We start from the raw sequence: 20,104 nt of genomic DNA on the forward strand, positions 1-20,104 counted from the left end.
ATGTTTTGAATATTGCTATAATATTTTTTCTTATGAATATTTGTTTCAGTTATTCCATTTTTAATTAAGTTTATTGGGATAACACTGGTTAATAAAATTATATGTTTCAGGTGTACATTTCTATATTATTTTCAAGTTGCTTGTTACTAGCATATAGAAATACATTTGATCTTTGTGTACTAACCTATTTAGCAAATTTGCTAAATTCACTTATTCTAATAGTATATCTGTATATTATTTTGGATTTTCTATATATACAATCATGCAATCTGCAAGAAATGGGGGATTTTATATCTTTATTTCCAGTTGTCTTATTTTCATTATGCCTTTGCTTTTCTTGCATTGGCTGTGAGCTCTAGTCAGTGTTAAATATTGAAAGCAGTGAATATTTGCCCCATTTCCAGTCTCAAGAAGAAAGCTCCCACTAGATCATCATTGAATATGTTTATTGTAGATATTCTTATAGATACTCTGTCAGATAAAAGATGTTCTCATCTCTTCCTAGTTTGCTAAGATTTTAATATGAATGAATATCAAATTTATTAAATACTTTTCCTGTTGAGATAATCATTCAATTTTTCTCTTTTATTTTACTAATGTGTGAGTTATATCAATTGGTTTTTTAATATTAAATCAACCTTACATTCTTGGAATAAACCTTTGATCATGATGTATTATCTTTCACATGTATTGTTCAGTTTGGTTTGCTAACATTTGTTTAGGACTTTTGCATCTATGTTTATGAGGAGATAGGTCAGTAATTTTCCTTTCTTGCAATGTCCTTATCAGGTTTTGGTGTCACAATTATGTTGGCCTCACGAAACAACTTGAGCAGTGAATCTCCCCCCTATTTCCCTATTCTTTGAGGAGTTGTATAATATTGGTGTTTCATCCTTAAATTCTCAGTAGAATTTACCCACAAAACTTTGGCACCTGGGGCCAAAGTTTTCTATGTGGGAATGTCTTTTTCCTCTGTTGCTTTTAAGGTAATTTCCTTTTGTTTGGTGCTTGACACTTTTACTTTATATGCCTAAGTGTGATTTTCTTTATATGTATGTTGCCTCAGATTGAGAGAACTTCTTGGATATTTGGGTTGATGTTTTCCATTAGTATTTTCAATTATTAAAGGCATCTAACATATTGCTCTGTAATAGCTGCTAAGTAAACAAAAATCATATTTATCAATAAAGCAGGCACCTCCTATAATCACTGATGATAAACTTACAGGAAAATCCATGAACCTGAAAATGAATGTGCCTCTGTGGTGCTCCACAAAGTCATTAATGCACAGAAAGTGCTTAGAACAGTGCTCAGCATGTAGAGGGTACTGTATCCGTTTCATTATGACTGTTACTGCCTTTGTTGTGGCATACTCTTCTCTCTGCCGCATTGACATGGTCCATTTTTAAGGAAAAAGGAAACCTGAAATTTCCTGATATCACATGAACAAAAGGCCAAGACACCTTGTAAACTATCATGACCAACACTTAAAACCAAGGCCAAAACCATAAACCATATATTTGATAAATTGAGCTTCAAAGCCCAAGGTTTATGCTTCTGTTCTTTTTTCTGGATGATTTAATTAATTAGTCTACCACTTATCCAGAGGTCTCCTTCACCTGTGTCACTACATTACTTTTGAGTTCTCCCAGGTGGCAAATTAGTCATCCAGCTTGAGCACTAAGTGGAAACGAGTGCCTCTTACTAGCACCCTTGGAGATTGTTTTAGAGTTAAGTAATTTGTCTTACAAGAATGGACATGTTTTTGCTCAGAAGAATTGGAGAGTATATTTTCCAGTGATATAAATAGTAGTTTTAGCATTGAACACAACTGAAATTTAAAATATCATCGTTTTAAGTATATTAAGTCCATAAAATCTTGTAAACAGAATTTAGATGGCATGTTATTTAAACTGTCATTTAAATTGATTTTGAATAATTATTGTCTTTTGGGGAGATATTTGGTATCATGGTAATGTTTTTAAAAGACTTATTTTCTTTAGACCCATAGTGCAATATTTATGAATGAAATGACATGATTTTTGGTATTTGCTTCAAAATAATATGGGAGGACCATCTGTGTCAGGGCACAGAATAAAACAAGAGTGGCCAAGAGTTTATTGTTGAAGCTGGAAAATGAGTCCTTTCGGGTTTGTAATACCAATCTGCCAACTTTTGCATATGTTTATGATTATCCTTAATAAAAAATTTTTAAAACATTGGGTATAATATTAAATGAATTTGTACCATCAAACCCCAAGCTGCTAGAAGAGACTGTCAACACAAATTTAATTACTGTATCTTCAAATGCCACAAAGGCAAGATTCATGACAAACTACTTTATATCCTTTGTGTGTGATATTATAGGAGCTCAATATGTTTTTTTGGATGAATTAGAAATCTTTATTCTTGTTACTATAATAAATTTGCAGTGAATCATTTCCAGCAAATATTACATATTCCCGTAAAGTATATTTCATTAGAAACTTCTCAGTAAGTAGCACCCACCAGTCATCAGATTATTTCAAACAGAAACCTAGAGTCATTCTTGGTTTCTTCTCTTTCTTCATACTCTGTATCTGTTTCATCACCAAACCCCATGTGGTTCCCCTCCCATAGTGAGCCTCGGCCCACTTCTGGCTTCCTAGCTCCGTCTCTGTCATCTGCCGCCTGCAGAACGACTGGCCACAGTTCAATGCCACTGGTAGGAAGAACAGGTGCAATCCAGAGTCCTACTATTTTCCCAGTTTCCACTTTGGTTCTTCTACAGTTCATTCTCTGGGAAGAGGCTGAATGACTTTAATGTAAATTGGGGTATTCACTCATCATAAAACCAGTCAGTGACTCAGACTGAACTCAGAATACAAGTCATACTTCCTACCACAGCCAACAGAGCCTTTGTGTTCTGGCTCATTTCCAATGTGTTTCAGTCCCTCCATTCTGTTCTCTGAACACAGGCACATTGGGCACATTCGGCCCTGGGGCCACTGTCCTTGTTTCCTTGGCCGGCAGTCCCTTCCCCAAGTTCTCTGCATGACAGGCCCTTTAGTTCTCAGTTTAAGTTGTCACCTCCTCAGATCCTTCCCTGGTGTGTAGTTCCTTCAGAACTGATTAGTCTACTGGTTTATTCACTAGTTTATCGTGCATTTCCTCCAACAGAAGCCCTGTCTCTCTCTTCATATCTTCAGAGTCCATCATACTGCCTAACCCATAAAAACCACATTTCATTGAAATCTAAGATATGATCACTTGTAGGATGCGATATTATATTCTGAGCCACCAAGAAAATAAAAACACTGCAAATTAATCTATGGCACAATGCTGAAGGCTATTGATTTGTAAGATAATCTTGTTCTGAGTTATTAAAATGTTGAACAAAAACGCATGCTTGAATTGATGAAATATGTGTCTTGTTGAGTAAGTGAATGAATGTACTTTGCTTAATCATGATGACTTGAGATCTTTTCAGGAAATTATTCTGAAAAAGATAGACAGGTAGAGGCCAAGCAGTGTAGGCTGTAACATTTTATTATGAAAAGAGGGATATTGTTTGTATGAAGAAGTATGTGTAATCCAAAGGATCAGATGAGTAATTGTTCCAAACCACCAATGACTAGCTTATCAGCAATGAGTAAAATTTTTTAGGTACTGTGGGGGCCAGGGAGCTTGAATTCTTAACAGATACTTCAAGAGGCTCCCGCTGTTGTTCTGGAAGTAGATTCAGGCCCTATACTGTAAAAGGAAGGAAGAAAAAGAAAAAAATAAGAAAAGAGGGGACAGTTAGCAGGGGAAAAGTGGAGGAATATGATCATAGTGATTCTGTTTAATAAGCTATGAGGTCCTTTGACTCACTGTAGTCGGGTAGGGAATTTGGAGCTTCCAGAAAGAAGGTATGGAATAGGCAAAATGCAGAAAATGTGAAAGCATAAGGAAATTATGTATTCCATGGAAATAGAATAGATTTGCAGGCAAATCTGAGAAACATTGCAGAAGAAAAGGTACTTGGTTGGATGTTAGCTGGTAGGAATCCTCATGTGGTGTAGTAACGAACACCCCTGCTGAAGGAGTCACGAGGTCACCTGCTCCCTTAAGCTGCCTTGCATCGTTCTGGTCCCTAAACGATATTGCATTTCTCTAAGACCTGACTGTTCCTAGGTAGCTGTGAAAGTGCTGCTTCCATTGTTATCATTTATATGGTTAGAACAAGTACATTTATAGTTGAGAGAGGCCAGATTAAAAATTCCAGCTATTACCCCATATAGTATGTTCCTTCCCAGTAAGTGAAAGTCACTGAGATGGCCCGAGTGAGCCCCTTCTCTGTGGAATGAGAAGAAATCACCCTCTACACGCGGAAACCGGTTTTCTGTTTTCATAGGGAAAGCGCCCAGACTTCTAAGGTGGCTTCATGCCCTGCCCTTGTGCTCTGATCTGTCTGTACAGCCCTGTCTTTCTAAACCCACGCTCTGTGCCTCGGTCTCACTGCCCGCCTTTCAGCCCCTCTAAGGCTGCCATCCTTAAGTTAGGGTGCATGTGCTGAGGGCAGGGTATGTTTGATCCAGTTGGGATGTGGGGAAGATACGAATATCCCTGCTGTAGTGCGCTGTGTTCTCTTTACCTCCAGGCCTTTGCTCTTGTGTCTTCTGTCTGCTTGAAACACCTTTAATCTTGTTTGACTAACTCCTACTAATCTTAAGATCTCACTTGAAACCTCAGTTCTTCAAGAAGCCTTTTCTGAGCCTCCCAAGTGTGAGGCTGCCAAGCCTCCCCCATATCCTCCGTGACACCCTGTCAGGCGTTCTCATCACTTTGGCCTCTTTACTGATAGACACTTGCAAAGTTTCAGTGTCTAGCCCAGTACCTGGCTCAGAAATGGGCTTGATAAATGTCAACAGAGTGTTGAGAGGAAACATTTATTAATTTTTTAAAAATCTTGTCCATCTCATTAAGCCAGTTTCTTATAATATCACACATGGTTTCTGTCTATTTAAACATCTTCAGAGAGCCTCTGTCTTGAGTTATAAATGAAAATAGTTTATGATAAAACATAATGTGGAATATAACGTTATCATAACTGTAACAATGTAGTAAAATCTGATTGTAACTATAGGCAGACTCACCAAAAAAAGTAGAAAAGAATCATTTGGGGCAAATATTTGAAAAACTTCTCTGGACCATATTTTGTACAATAATAGCATAAAATTATGTAGTAATTTACACTTTCAACAGGTGGGTACTGATCAGGAGGTTTGTCCAAAGATAGACTTTTATGTACACTGTTGTGATTGGTTTAGTTTTCTTACTTGTTCCTGCAGTTCTGATAAGAACTATTATTATGTGTTCTTTACATGGAAGGGTCAGGGAAAATAGAGTTATTTTTTTGGCAATAATTTTTAAATTATTAGATTTTATTTATATATATATGTATATATGTGTGTGTGTGTGTGTATATATATATATATATATATAATATATTGATGCTGAAGTATTCTGTAGTAAGGTTGAGAAATCTGAAACACCTTGTCATCCCAGCTGTTCCTTTAGTGGTGCATTGTCTGAGTGCTGTCTCACCCTAGGGTTTCCAGAGATTGGGATGATAATTTGCATCTTTGGTGAGCCTGTGGTTTAGATCCATTGAAATGCACAAATACTATGATGATAGAGAATGCTTAAACATGCTATAAATCATTTTGGAAACATTATATACTGATTAATTATTTTGGTACTTCGCAATATAGGTACCAAAGTGATTACACCATTTACTATGTTAGGAATCATGAAAAATAACAAGTAATTCTTTACTGTAATTATTAAAGAGTACTGTATAGAAACAAGAAGAGAGATGTAATACTAATGCTGTTTGTTTTTTCTCTCCTCTGCTCTTTCACACAGGTACAGCTTGGCCAAGTAGAAATCAAATGCCCTATCACAGAATGTTTTGAATTCCTGGAGGAAACAACGGTTATCTATAACCTAACGCATGAAGACTCCATCAAATATAAATACTTCTTAGAACTTGGCCGTATTGATTCCAGCACCAAGCCATGTCCTCAATGCAAGCACTTTACAACCTTCAAGAAAAAAGGACATGTTCCCACCCCTTCCAGATCAGAAAGCAAATACAAAGTAAGCATGTTCACCAGAGCTGTGGGTTAGATGTCACATGATGGGAGCAGCCAAATTAGGCCAACTGGTGGTGGGCATTAAGTGGGCTTCCCTCCCTTACCAGACTCTAAGGTGAGTATATATTGGCTCTGATTCTGAAAATGTACGGTTTGGGGAAGCTGATGATGGGAGAGCACTCTTGAGGATTTAATTAAGGATTTTCTTTGATTTTAACCATGTTTCACAATCATCTGGTAGCATAACTGAAAGGCTAATCTTTAAAGTAATTGTCACTACTATTACTAAATATTAAATAAATACTAAGACTCTTTTTAAATTTAGTATAAGCTTGACCTGTTCAGCAGACCCATTATGAATCCCGTCTGGCTCTGTCTGTAAAAAGTGAAAGTAATATGAAATGCTATTCATTCATTTATTTGGCAAATACCAAATGTCAGTATATGCTAGGCAGTATGCTAAGTTTGGGGGATACAGAAGCAAATGAGACATAGTCCTTGTTCCAAAAAATGTCTGAGAGAGACATGTGCTCTAAAATATGATTAGTCATAAGAACAAAACAAACAAAAAACAGACAAACAAAACATGAAACCCAATACACTTGTGCTTTGAAAACACTGTGGAGTGGGGGTTAGAATGTCAGGAGAGGCTTCATAGAGAAGATACATTCTCCAGACAGATAAACAGATAAACTGGAGAGCATTTCAGAGCAAGAGATGAGTCAGTGCTCTGGCCCAGAGGCTGAGGCAGGCATGTAGGAAACAAGTGCTTGGTGCAGCTTGTGGACAGAGAGTAGGGTGAGGCAGCTGGTCAGGTATTTAAGAGCAGATCCCGTGCTCAGAAGTTTGAATTTAATTCTGTAGGCATTACAGAAAGACCATTCTGGCAGCATTAATAGAGGATGTCACAGGAGGCAGGGAAATCTAAGGCAGCAGCTATGGGAGCAGATCATTGGTTCACAGCCTTGACTGCACGTTAGAATCACCTGGAGAGCTTTTAGATATAGCGGGGCCCCAGGCCCACCCCAGAACAGTTGTCTGGAAAATTTTTGAGCCTCACTAGGTGACCCTAATATGCAGCAGAACTGGGAAACCTCGGAGCGAGTGAAGTGGAAACGTGATGAGGCCTGCGGGAGTAGTTTTCATCCTGTCATTGCAGCAGAATGGCAGGATGACGTGGTCTCAAAGGCTGTGTGAAGTCATCTGCATTCATGGTGAGTTTTCACCACGTTCCGTGTCTCGGAAGGCCTGGTTGCTGCTGCATTCATTCTGTAGCTTTGAGAGGACCATGGCTTAGCACGTAGTTTCCTCCACTGTTGCGCTGATGAATTGGATTAGGTGAGCGAAAGCCACGGAATGACTGACTGGCCTCTGAAACTGCTTGACTCTCATCGTTAATTTTTGTATTTCCTATTTTTGTGCAGGCTTGTCTCTTTAAGGCATAACTGTAAGAAATGAAACTTTTTTTTCTTCTCTAAAAAGTGCATTTTTGAGGTTATGAAATTTTATAACCTAAATAATACTCTCACAGTGATTTTGAATGCTGATTTAACAATAGGATACTTTTATTTGACTTTATATTCTTAGGTTATTTTTATTTCAATTCTATATTATTGATGCTATCAGAAATTACTTGTTTTAGAAGGCCTTATTAGTCCATAACATAGGCTATTTTTTTTCTAAATTACATTTAGAATTATATATTATACATTTTATGAAATATACATTTGTATACTTTATATATTTATATAATTTATATGTTTATATATAAATATATATAAACTCAGACTATACTATTTAGAATTTGTGTTAATTAAAATATGTGTACATTAACTGAATCAAAGTGGAAACAGTTTAAAAATATATTGCTCTTTTGAAGTGGGTAAGAGGAGATATGATTTAAAGTGCAATTATATATAATAGTAAAGTATTACCCGTTTCATTTCATCCAAAATCACCAAGTTATGTTGTGATGAGCATAATTTATCCCAGCACACGTTTATTGAGAGTGAAATACAGAAAATATGAAAAGTACAGGGTCCTATATTTGTGTAATTCTGAGTGAACCAAGGCCAGGCACTCTGATAACATTTCCCAATATCAGGCTTCCTCCAATATCTATCAGTGGGGTTGTAGGTAAGAAGAGAAGCAGGGGGCAAATGGATCGATATCTTGAATCTAATAAACTCGGTTTTTTATTTTGATGAGCAGAGGAGAAGGAAATTTAGGGAGAGGGGGAATTCAATACAAAATAAATGTTACTGATTATGAAGCAGTTAAAATCCACAGCAATGGGTGAGGGATGAAAATCTCAATATAAACTATTAAGCAACTTTCAAGAAAAATGAAGCTACCACAGAACTGGAGGCTGAGAATGGTTGTTACTCTTCTTACATAGAAGACCTATAACCAAAAATATAAATAATCCCTCTGTTTTATGTTGTTAAAAGTTCTAGGAGTAATTCAAACAATTCCCGAAGCAATGATTTGACTATTTAATGTAATACTTAACCAGCATTTGTCATTGAACCATTGAACTCCAGGCTCTCACCCTAACATTAACTCCCTGATTTGCATGTCCATGAGGAGGGCCATGGCTACTCCAGCAAACCAACTGTGACACTCATGGTTACAGTAGCGCCCTAAGCTGAGACTAAGATCTTCATTCTTTGCAGTGAACCAATGAATATTTTTTAGGTTTGCTGTATTTTTAAAAATTGCACTTCCCCAATAACAGAACCCACTTCCAAATTGATGTTGTTCATCATAACTTTAAGAGTAGTGAATTCAAAGCACTCAAATGCAGTAAATTGAGTCATAATATGACAAACGGGGGGGGGGGGGAGAGAGAAAGGGTTGCTACTAATGTATGACATGCCTGAGCAATTTAAAATCTCTTTATAATGTTGTTTACAGCCTACAGCAGGTTTTGTGTACTGACAAAACCTTTGTAACATATATTTCAATATTATTCTTTCTGAGTCATTGAGTTACAGTATCTTGATCAAAAATGTCACTCTTTGAGCATCTATGATGGTTTCGGCTGCCAATTCAGAAGCATTTAGCATAGAAGGTAAAAATCCCTTGAAACCAGCACAGCTATTTTATAGCAAGAAATACGTTTGTATCTCACATGAAATTTGAGAGCTGAAATATCATATATGGGGATTTCATTTGAATAGGTTTTGGGGTTTTTTTGGTTTTTGGTAAGTACCACTTGTTAAATTTTTCGCACTCAGCGGATGGAAAAGGTATAAATAGAACATATCAATAAGCAGTAACAAGAACTCTTATGTCCCAGTTTATGCTCCCAGGCTGTCACTCAGCATCTCCCTTCTGGCAAAAGTTTGAATAAATAGAGATTTTCGTTATGTTCTGAACTCTGTCAAACTTATACTATATCAAATATAACTAGTACATTCCTGAATTGAGAGATTTACATTGAGACAATCTTGCCTTTGGTCAAATCTCGTCTTTTTCGTCCATAATATTTGTCTTCTTGTTCCTTCAACTCTTGTCATGAGACCAGAATGTTTACCATTCCATTTCTGCAAGGTTAATTTCATTTTTCTCAATTAGAAATCTAATTTCTAACCTAAACAGTTCCTATAATGTGTTAATTCAACTGCATATCAATACAGGCAATAAGTTAGTGGTGGGGAAATATAAATGTTGAGGTTGTGACTTTACTGGCACTCATGTGATGCCTAGAGACAGACACATCACCAGCACCTGATATCTTTCTCCATAGCAATTATCATCTGGGATTTTATGGTGTATTTGTGTGGTTATTTACTTAAAGTCTCTCTTTCCCACTGGTCTCTAGGAGGCCAGGCCCAGGCTTGCTTACTGCTGATAACCTGTATCACGCACTGTGTCAGGTAGAGTATGCTCTCAAAATATATTTGTTGAAGGAATTGATAAATGGGCCATTGCGTAAAGAACAATGTGTATTGTAATAAATGTGAATGGAAAATACTGACATCACAGGAAAAGAAAGGATAGGAGAGATTGGAAAGGCTTCATTAAAGAGTAAACACTTGAAACTAAGCCTTGAAATTCTGAATTTGCCAAGCTGGAGGAGGTAGACAGAGCACTTGCTTCAAACTAGATTTAAACCCTCAGCCTGCCACATACTAGCTCTGTAACCTTGAGTACATTTCTGCATCTTTTAGTGGTAGCTGGGGTAGTCATGGTACCTGTCAGAAGAGTGTAGTAAGGATTAAATGAGCTCACACATATTAAGTGCTTAGCACCGTCTCTGACACATCCTGAGTGCTCAACACACGCTAGAAATTATTATGCTTGTTTTCATTTCTGGCAGGGAAGCAGAATGAGCCATCCCGGGCTATCGGGAAGGCGATGGAGGAGTCAAAGAGAATCGCGGCAGAATAAAAGATTGGGTGACTGATGGGTGGTGGGAGTAGAGGCGGGATGAAACTGTCTTGGCGAAGAAGAGTGGGTTTAGGGGGTGGAAAACTAATTTAATTTAAAATGTGTTGATAATGTTAAGTTTGAAGACCCTTTGGGGCATCAAAGAGATTTCCAGGAAACATGAGTCTTATGCTCAGCAGCGATCTGGTGGGAAGCACTAGTATTTGGGAGGGGTGGTCATTGAATTCACAGAAATAAAGTATGCTTGGGCAGGGAGGGAAAGTTATAGTTTTTCATGGAAGAGTGAAGAGAATTGAACATCATAATTAAAGGTCATTTTTTTACTGAGGTAAGGGCAGTTCTAGGTTTCTTTCTTATTTCCAAGTGTAGACGAAGAAATGACCTTGCTTTTCATATGATTTGGGGTGCATTGAAAGGTATACATAAATCAACATAGGGAACATGGTGGAGGTAATTCTCTTAATGGTTTCCTTGAAGGAAAACTAATGATAATCTTCACTCTTCTTGCCACAAATATAAGGCAAAATCTTGATAACTCACAAAAATGGTGCTTTAACCCATCATAAGGTAAAATAAATACATTATTTCCTGCATTTGGTAAAAGAACTTTTCTGTCCTTAAGAACATAATCAAATCAGTGGGTTTCTTATTCCTAAGCTTTTAAGTGAAAGGCTGGAATTCAGGTAATACTCGTTTACCCACTATTTCTGCTTCTGGGGGCCTGTCAAGCCTTTGTTGAAATCCCAGCTGCACCTCTTCAGTTGTACTTCTGATAAGCAATGTGCATGTATAATTAAACAGATAGATGAATGAATGAATAGTGTTTAAGCTTCCTTCTTGTGAAGTAGATTTGAGACTTTTTCTACATATAAAAATGTTGAAAGCTTTCCCATGACTATGTAGTTCATGCACTGCTTTGCTCTTCTGTTTTTCTCTGATACCAGCACTTTGAGTTGACAGTGTTTGCAAATTGAGAATTATATTGTGCATCAGCCCTGCAAGATCAGTTTAGTTTGACACACACCCTTTCTCTTGGCATTAATGCATCATTGATGCCAGTAGCCAATAGAAAACAAGTGTGTTTCTTAAATGATTGTTGCTAGCATAGATTTGTGAAGGAGAGAAAGATGAAGTCATCTTAGCCCAGTTTAAAGAAACCAGCTTAAACAAATGGGTGCGTTATATGTTACCTTTGATAAAATGTGTATCACATAGCTATGATGCAGAACTACTAAAGTGCCTTAGGATGCACTTCTCCCTCTAGTTACTAATGACATGCTTTGTTGAAGTTTTCTTTGTGCTTTCTTGATGCATACATTAGCCATAATATTTTACAAACTCTTTATTTGTGCTTGAACTTCTAACAACAAAAGTCAAATATTGGGATTCATTTGATATTTTAACCCACCTCTGACAATGAAAACTACAATAATTGTAATAATCAAGGCTCACAACTACCACAAACTGACCTGCAGTGGAGCTGAGAACTGTGTGTGTGTGTGTGTGTGTGTGTGTGTGTGTTTCGCTTTATTACATCATCCTTGGATCTTCAGCGTAAGAGACAAGTGAAGAATCGTTTCTCTCTGATGACCTGCTGAGTAATAAGTAAAAAAGTAAGCCAAGGCTGGTGCTTGTTACAGAGTGGTCTAGAAGACGTTAGGACTGTGTGTTTCTCACCTGCCATGCCCTGTAGTCTGTCTTTGCTGCATTTACCCTCTCAGATCTGTGAGGGAACCTAATGCAGCCGTCGACATGTGCATGAGTCTTCTCTACAGAATGCCTCCCAGGTGGCCTGGGCACTGACTAACACTTCCATTGTTGAGGAACTTGCTACTTCTAGAATCTTTCCTTTCCATTTTGAAAGAATTCATTGTTACCTTTGGGCTGAGATCTTTGTCCTGCCTTCGCCCACTGGTCGCAGAGAATACTTCCACTTTCTCGTGGGACCATGTAATTAGATGGCCCCCGGCTACTTCATGGGGTATCTCTGTGGGATGTGAGCCTTATTGTGCTGTGTTCAGAATAGAGTGCCTGTTGAAAAGGGAAGTGAGCTTGGGCTGCACAAACCAGGACACTCTTCTTGGACCTTTTATATTCCTGATGAAGAGGTGGGTCCTCAGACAAGAGGTAGACCTAGACAGATAAGACTTCTCAGGGACTTGCTTTCGAGGTTTAGAGAAGAGTCTATAAATGCTTAAAGGTGCTTCTAGGCTGTAGAAGCAAAATGGGTTGGTATGAAACACTGATTTTCAAATTGGGGAGAGAGGACTCCTTTTAAAGGATGAAACCCCCCATTTTCCAAGTTTAGAAAGGCTGCCCCAGAAGAGCATGTCTCTCGGTTGAGAAGAAAAGCCCGCACTGAAGCGAGTGTGTTGTGTTATGTGAGGGAGGTCGTTGATGTTATTTAATGAATAATTACTATGTATCCATACAGGTTATCTTACCATGTGTTACTCTGCATTTTTGTCCCCATTTGGTCCCCAACCCTTAGGAAACCGTTTCATTTTCCAGCTTAGGTTGAGCGATGCTGAAATGAAGGAAGGGTGACTTGGCCACGTTTGGACAGTGGTCAGGGAGCACTGCTTCATGAAGCCCATGTGTTACTGGCACTACAGCAGGGAGAAATCCCCAAGCAGGGGGTTGAATCTTAGGGATAAGAAACAGGCCAAAAAAAAAAAAGCAACAAAATGAAAACAAGCTCATAGATACAGAGAACATACTGCGGTTACCAAGGGGAAGTGGGTTGGGGGGGGTGGAGAGGTTGAAATGGTGAAGGGTGTAAATTGTGTGGTGAAGGATCGTAATTAGACTTGGTGGTGATCACTTTGGAGTGTGTACAGATATTGAATTACAGTGATGAACACCTGACACATATCAGTTTTGCAGGGTGGAGGGTCAGTGGGGGTGTGCAGAAGGGGACATCTGTAACACTTTCAACAATAAAGATAAATGTAAAAAGAAAAAATCAAGACAGGACGTCAAACCGTTTTTTCCCACGTGTAAAACCCCCTTCCACTGCCATTCTTGCTTTAGGATTTGATCTTCTAGGGGAGGAGTTGTTACAAAATGTTTTGTAACTATGAGATTTCCCTCTTTTTTACATATTGATCAGTTTCTTTAGGCATACCATATTCTGACAGCCATAAGTTTTACATGTTTCATATCAGGACATGTTTCATTTTGGACCACAGTGTATTTTGAGTATATATCAAGAGTATAGATACGTTAATGTAATTCAACCCGGGTTTTGGACGTTTCAGCAAGGCTCAGGGTCAAGCCAGCTGCAGTGACACATCTCTGTTCAGGCTACACTAGAACACTTGCTTTCCCCAGTGCACCATGACCTTTCAGGCCTCCGTGGTGGCTCAGGCTGGCACCTCTTCTAGAAGTGTTACCCCGTCACTTGTCCCAGTGACATCCCACGCATATTTCAAGGCCATACTAACCCTCCAGCCTTCCCTGGAGCATCTTTCCCATGGCACCCACTTGTCTAAGCGTCTACTCTAGCAGCATTACCTGGTTACATCCCCCTCTGGATTTATAGCTGTCTGCCTTCAGTAAATTCCTTGAGGACAAAGTGTTCTCATTCTTTTTTACGTGCCTAAGTTCAGTACACTCAGCACCTGCGGCTTGAAGGTGCTCAATAAATATTTGTTGAATGAGCAAATGAATTGGTGAATATGTTTTATTATTGAGTACTTGCCTTAACCTGAAGTTCTAATAAAGCAGATTCTTCTTGGAACACTGAGTTATGTGTAATGCTACATTTACACATGGAATTGTCTAATATTTTGAGTTTGATAAGTAATGATTCTGTGATTTATTTAAAATAATTATGTAGGTAGAAGTATATAGACTTTAGGCAAAGAAAGACTTATCTGAGTTGCTTTTCGGTTTTGAACTCTGTTTTAATTTTGTGGATTAATTATTTGGCAGGATGAGCTGTCAAGAGAAACACCATTTGCTTAGGAAAAGTGGGCTGGTTTAACTTGTCATCTGAGTGTTATTGTAGCCCAGATTTCCGGAAAAACTAAGGGAATTCAAAAGTTAAAAAAGTAATATGAAATTATCTCACCTTAATTAAGATTCCTAACTCTGATAACTTTATTCTTGGAACACGTGCAGCCCTGCCTCTTGTAGAAGAGTTTGCACATTAAGCATGACGCTCAGTAAAATGTCATGTGGGTAAAATATTTAGTAAACATCACCTGCTAACCTAAGAAGTAATATCATCTCAGTCACTGGTCATAAATTAAAGGTGTTGGTTTTTCTTTGAATTCATTTAATGTTAGCCAGTATATAGTACTTGCTCTGTGCAAAATAATTCATTTTATAAATGATTTACTGAGTACGTTCCATGTGCCAGGAGCTCCGAGTTGCCTAACTCAAGAAATAAAGGATCAGTGAGCTGCGGCCCTTGCCCTGCGTGAACTTGCAGGCCGCCAGGGACATTAGACATCTACGTGTTCTGTAAGACAGATGCTGGGTCTGGTTGGAGGAACAGGGAAGACGCCTTGAAGCAAGTAGCATTTGATCTGGATAAGACTTCAGTGGACAGATTGTGTTCATTGGACTTTCTCCACTTACGAGAAGCAGAGATGCGCCCTCTCAAGCTCCCTCCGTTAGTGAGGGTTACTGCAACTCTCGGAAGGGCAGGGAAGCGGCTCAGCGGCCACCCGGGCGGGCCCCATGGACAATCGGACACTGGCTCTGGCGGCGTGAGAGCCCGGTCGCTGTCCCACGGGCCAGGACTGCTGCTCCCTCCTCCCGCCATCTGCAGTGGTCCCTAAGCTCTCCTGCGTCCTTGCCTCCGCGGCAAAGGCAGAGAGAGAGAGAGAGAGAGAGAGAGAGAGAGAGAGAGAGTGTGTGTGTGTGTGTGTGTGTGTGTGTGGCCCCTTCACTCCTCCAGAGGGAACCCTGACTTGGCCCATCTCTATTCAGCAGTAAGCTCCCTGCCGCACACAGCGCATGCCGGCCGCTGGTACATGCTCCTGGCTTAGGGGCTCATTCCTGGCGTAAATCCTCTGTGGCCAGAGAGATGGGGCCACATGGTACAGAGCAGTGCTTCTCAAACTCAGGGCGTCTGTGAGTCATCTGGGGACCTTGTGAAACGGCAGCTCTGATTCAGCAGGTCTCGGGGGGACGTGAGCTCTTTGTCTCCAGCAAGCTCCTGGGTGATGCTGAGGTGCTGCTCCTCTGACCACACTTTGAGTAGCAAGGAGAGAGCATGGGGACCTCTGTGTGACTACAGTCACCCGGAGGGCAGGCCTGTGTGCGGGAAGTCTGTGCCTGTGACATGGCACTTCATGTGAAGGATAAATATAAATAAGTATAAATAAATTAACGGAGGAAGATGCAGAGTTGATGTTTTTGTGTGTGTTAGAAAAGGCTGGTTTTGAGTATGGTTAAGGTCAGAATGAATAAGGCGTCTTCAGACCAAAACGTCAGTATTTACACTCTTCGGGTGAGTCTCTGAATAGCAAGGTTGTGGGGCTGGCTGTTAGTCCTTTCCTTGTTTAATCCAAAGCAAAGCAAGAGTTGCCTTAATGTTTTCAGTTAGACAGTACTCATCTGTACTGGAGGGCTTGATGCAAAACTCCTTTCACAGCTTGTAGGACCTGCAGTAGGGCTTAGTTGTTTATCACGAGAGATTGATAGCCAGAGACCCTCGTGTTGGCACCAGCTGGCAGATTCCTTATCTGGTACCTTAGGAGAATCACACGTTTCTAATCGTCTTCATTAGAGATGCGTAGATGTGAGAGGTCAGCGCTTGGCCCCAAAGATCCTTGAACCGTTATAATGTCTAACGTGTAGAGTTAACCCCCGTTTCAAACCACCACTATGTTTATTCTTCTGTTCATTTCATAAATATAGTCGAGGACTGATTGATTGAAAACCAGAGAGTTTTTCGTTGGATGGCGCTCGAGTCTGGTGATTTAGAATTAGGAATAGTGTCCAATGGAAGAGAAGGGAGCTGGGTGTCTAGACCCTCCCGACATAATGGTGGTTACTCGAGGAAAAGCAAAATCTTCTGGCATCTTCCTCATTTCATTCATTACATTTGAAAATTACATTCGTTTAGGCCCCGTGTAATACTTAGATCTTTTCCTCATGGTTCAGTGACATAGGGGAATGAGCATTTTATATTCTTTCCTTATCTGGAGCTCACACACTCTAACTCAATCTTCTTTAAATATGAGTTATTTTCACTTTAATAATCAGAAAAGGCAAAAATGGTGATTTTAAGTGACTGACTAGTAACGTCCCTTTTTAAAAAAGGCTAAGGATTGTCTTATGTAAAACCTTGAAAAAGATTTTCAGAGTTCACTGTATGTTGGTAATCACGTAAAATTATGATTAACTGAATAGTTTAGTCCCATGACCTTCTTTGACTTCCACAGTTTGGTTTTTAATTGTCAGCGTAAGAATGTTGTTTAGAGTGAGGAAGGCTTCTGGCTCAGTTAGAAGAATGCTGGCCTTGGAGCCTACAGACTTCTTGTTTAAATTTCTTTTTAACACACACTTGGTATATTACTTTGGGCCGGTTATTTCATCTCTGTGAGCCTTAGTTTCCTCCTCTGTGAACTTGTGATGTTCATACCGACTTTGTAGCATTATTTTGTTGACAAAACTAAGTCATGAGTGTCCAGCAGCATAAACATCACCATGTAACGCAATTTCAACAAATAATTAAACATGAAAATTTTAAAAATTTATGGCAAAATATTACTTTATTTTGATATAAATGAAAAGCAGAAGTACTTTTGCTCCTTCACATTTGCATGGGAAGAACATTATTCTTGACACACGTGAAAACTGCAGCGCTTTGGGTTATAAATGGAAGAGCTGTGATTGTAATTGCCACTCAATTAATGTATGTATTGGAACCACCGTTGTCAAAAAAGTAGTTTCCCAAAAAAGTAAGTAGTGATTTTGTATTGTTTACCAGAAGAAGTTCTGATTTTCAAAATGTAGTCAGTAAATTCATTCACGTTACGGGGAAGTAATTAATATGCAGGAACTCAGAAAAGAATAGGCATTAGTGTTTTTCATAGTTAGACATTTTATTAATTCACTTTAATCAAACAGATCTAGGAAGATCAAGTTATGCCCATGTTTTTAGAGAGTGAGGACCAGAAACACTGTGAGAGGATGGGATACTCCACCGCCCTTCAAAACAAAGGAAGTCAGATAAAGTCTCCCGTGTCACGCGGAGGGCAGACAGTTTCAGTGAACAGACACACTCTCACATACGACATCACACAGTGAAAATGCAGTGACATCTTTCTGATGGTTTCCTCGCTAACAGGCCACAGTGCCACCAAGACTGATAGATTTCTAATAGGATCCTTTATTTCTTATAATTAACCTCCCTTAGATTAATAGCAAAAAAGGGGATAGCCATTATTTTAGGTGATGCTTCATAGCAAATGCTGGTATAGCCGTTTATTTGCCAGTGTCCTTTTATCTGATGAAGCACCTGGGTGCTTTTTTATTTTTATAAAAGTGAGCGAAGCCATTGATAAAAAGAGCAATGGGAGTGCTTGGGAAATTGGTCCAAGAGAAAGGTGAATTCAAGGGCAGCCGCCTGAGTGTGTGGATTTGGGTTATCGTGAGCCTTCAGGTTTTATTCCATGTTTCAATCTAGGATATTTTCTTAAGACCAAGTTGATTTCCAGAATGTCCCAAGTGTTTAATTCTAGCATAGCCTACAAACGGCTGAATCAGTCATGGCAAAGGAACTGTCTCCTACTTTAATAACAGAATAGTCCTATCTTACTGTAGTTTACATCTTGTCGAGGGGGAGATACTTTAAATCTGGACAAGTTATAACCTTTTAGCTTATTTCCCGAAGCATCACCATTCTTATCCTTTAGACGCTTTCAGCATTTCTACTACTATTTAATCCTACCTTTCCTTACACAGATCCAGTGCCCCACTTGCCAATTCGTCTGGTGTTTTAAGTGCCACTCTCCTTGGCATGAAGGTGTTAACTGCAAGGAGTACAAAAAAGGAGACAAACTGTTGCGTCACTGGGCCAGCGAAATTGAGCATGGGCAGAGGAACGCCCAGAAGTGTCCAAAGTGCAAGGTGAGCTACCCTGTGGGAGGACGGGGCGACGGGTGCGCACCTGGGCATCACTGGAGAGCATTATGGGAGCGCTGGAGTGAATTGTATGCATCACTTTACTGTTGCAGGTGTGGAGAAAAAGAATAGTTGCTATTTCGTTTTAGAAGAGTAATTGTATTACATAAGTAAATTGAAATTCTTATGTAGGAACAGTGTATAGTATTTGCATTACATTTCAAAATTTAGGGTTGCTACATATAAATCATTGATTTTAAAGTTCCAAATTCTTCTTTTGCATTGAAAAGTGGAGATGAGTGTGCAGGGTAAAGCTAGTACGAAAATGGTAAACATTATTTCCAGTTTGTTACGTGTATTATAACTTCTCCATTAGACAGGCTCTGAATCCTTGTGATCCTCTGCTTGTCCTTCCCTCTGCCGTTGCCCATCACTTCAGGATTACAGTAAACTGATCATTTGCTGTTTGTAAACCTGGTGAGGTAGAAGCTAAGAGCTAAAATCAGGACTTAGGAATTTTAGGAATTCCATTTTTCTTTTGATAATCATACAAGTAATCAAGAGTCAGCAGCTTTTGAGCTTCGACCTTCATGTTGAAAGTCAGCCATGCAAACAGTCCCCAAAGAGTGTCCTGTAGAGAAATCGGCAAGTCAGTCCAGCCAGAAAACTTTGGGTTTGATGCTGGCAGGATAAGAATTGTGGAAATCTGAAGTTTCTTAAAGTACACATTAGAAAATTGTATGTGTGTGTATGTGTGTGTGCAGTCTACCATATGGGGTTTCCACTTTTTGCCAAATTTATTTTTTTAAATCATGTCTAAATTGGGCTTTATTTCCTTTTAAGAACAATTCTGCAGTTTCTCCCTGGAGACTTAGCACCAGATAAATGAAATTTGAATTCTCAGAAATTTTTAAAAATTAATCATTGTGAATTCAACTTGAAGCAATAAAAGTATATCTGAAGCTGATTAATGAGCATGAATATGGTGTACAGATTCACTATGCCAAACTCACATGCTAGTTTATACATATAGTAAGTAAAAGTATTGCCTGAAATAACGGGTCACATTCTTAGCAACTGGAAGAAATTTTTGAAATAGTTTGGGTGACCTGGCTCTGTTAAAAGTGAGGTCTAAAGATGTCTGTGCTGAAGCTTTCTTTGTTTTCCCCGTAGGAGGCAAATTCATCTGCGATGATCCTTTCGATGTTAGGGCCTCTTCAGATCACTGCATTCTATTGCTCAGTACATTTTATTCTTCATCCATTGATGGACAATGAAAAAATAAGGCCTTTCCCCCTTTCTGTTGTCTTTTCAGTTTATTGAAAGCTACTGCTCAGTTTCAAACTCAGTGAAGGCCAGTAGGAATTTCCGTGTGCTGTTAAGTCATTCTACTTAACACTTTGTACATAGTCTACTTTGTCTCTCTCTGGGAGGCTAGGAAAACAATTACCAGTTAGCCTGGCTGTGACACTGTATGCTGAATGAGCAATCCTGCAGCACTGTGC

At 39.0% G+C, this 20,104-nt stretch overlaps 1 protein-coding gene across 1 annotated transcript in view; it reads left to right on the forward strand.

The window, feature by feature from the left end:
- The window catches only part of RNF217 (ring finger protein 217), a 98,333-nt gene that overhangs the window by 57,479 nt on the left and 20,750 nt on the right, over positions 1-20,104 (forward strand). The window contains exons 2-3 of the mRNA XM_087817590.1: positions 5,890-6,123; positions 18,441-18,605. Of these exons, the coding sequence (XP_087673716.1) occupies positions 5,890-6,123; positions 18,441-18,605 (399 nt within the window). The remainder of the gene's footprint in view (positions 1-5,889; positions 6,124-18,440; positions 18,606-20,104) is intronic.

The sequence above is a fragment of the Miniopterus natalensis genome, chromosome 5 (genome assembly GCF_054644295.1).
Source record: "Miniopterus natalensis isolate mMinNat1 chromosome 5, mMinNat1.hap1, whole genome shotgun sequence".
Taxonomy (NCBI): Eukaryota; Metazoa; Chordata; class Mammalia; order Chiroptera; family Miniopteridae; genus Miniopterus; species Miniopterus natalensis.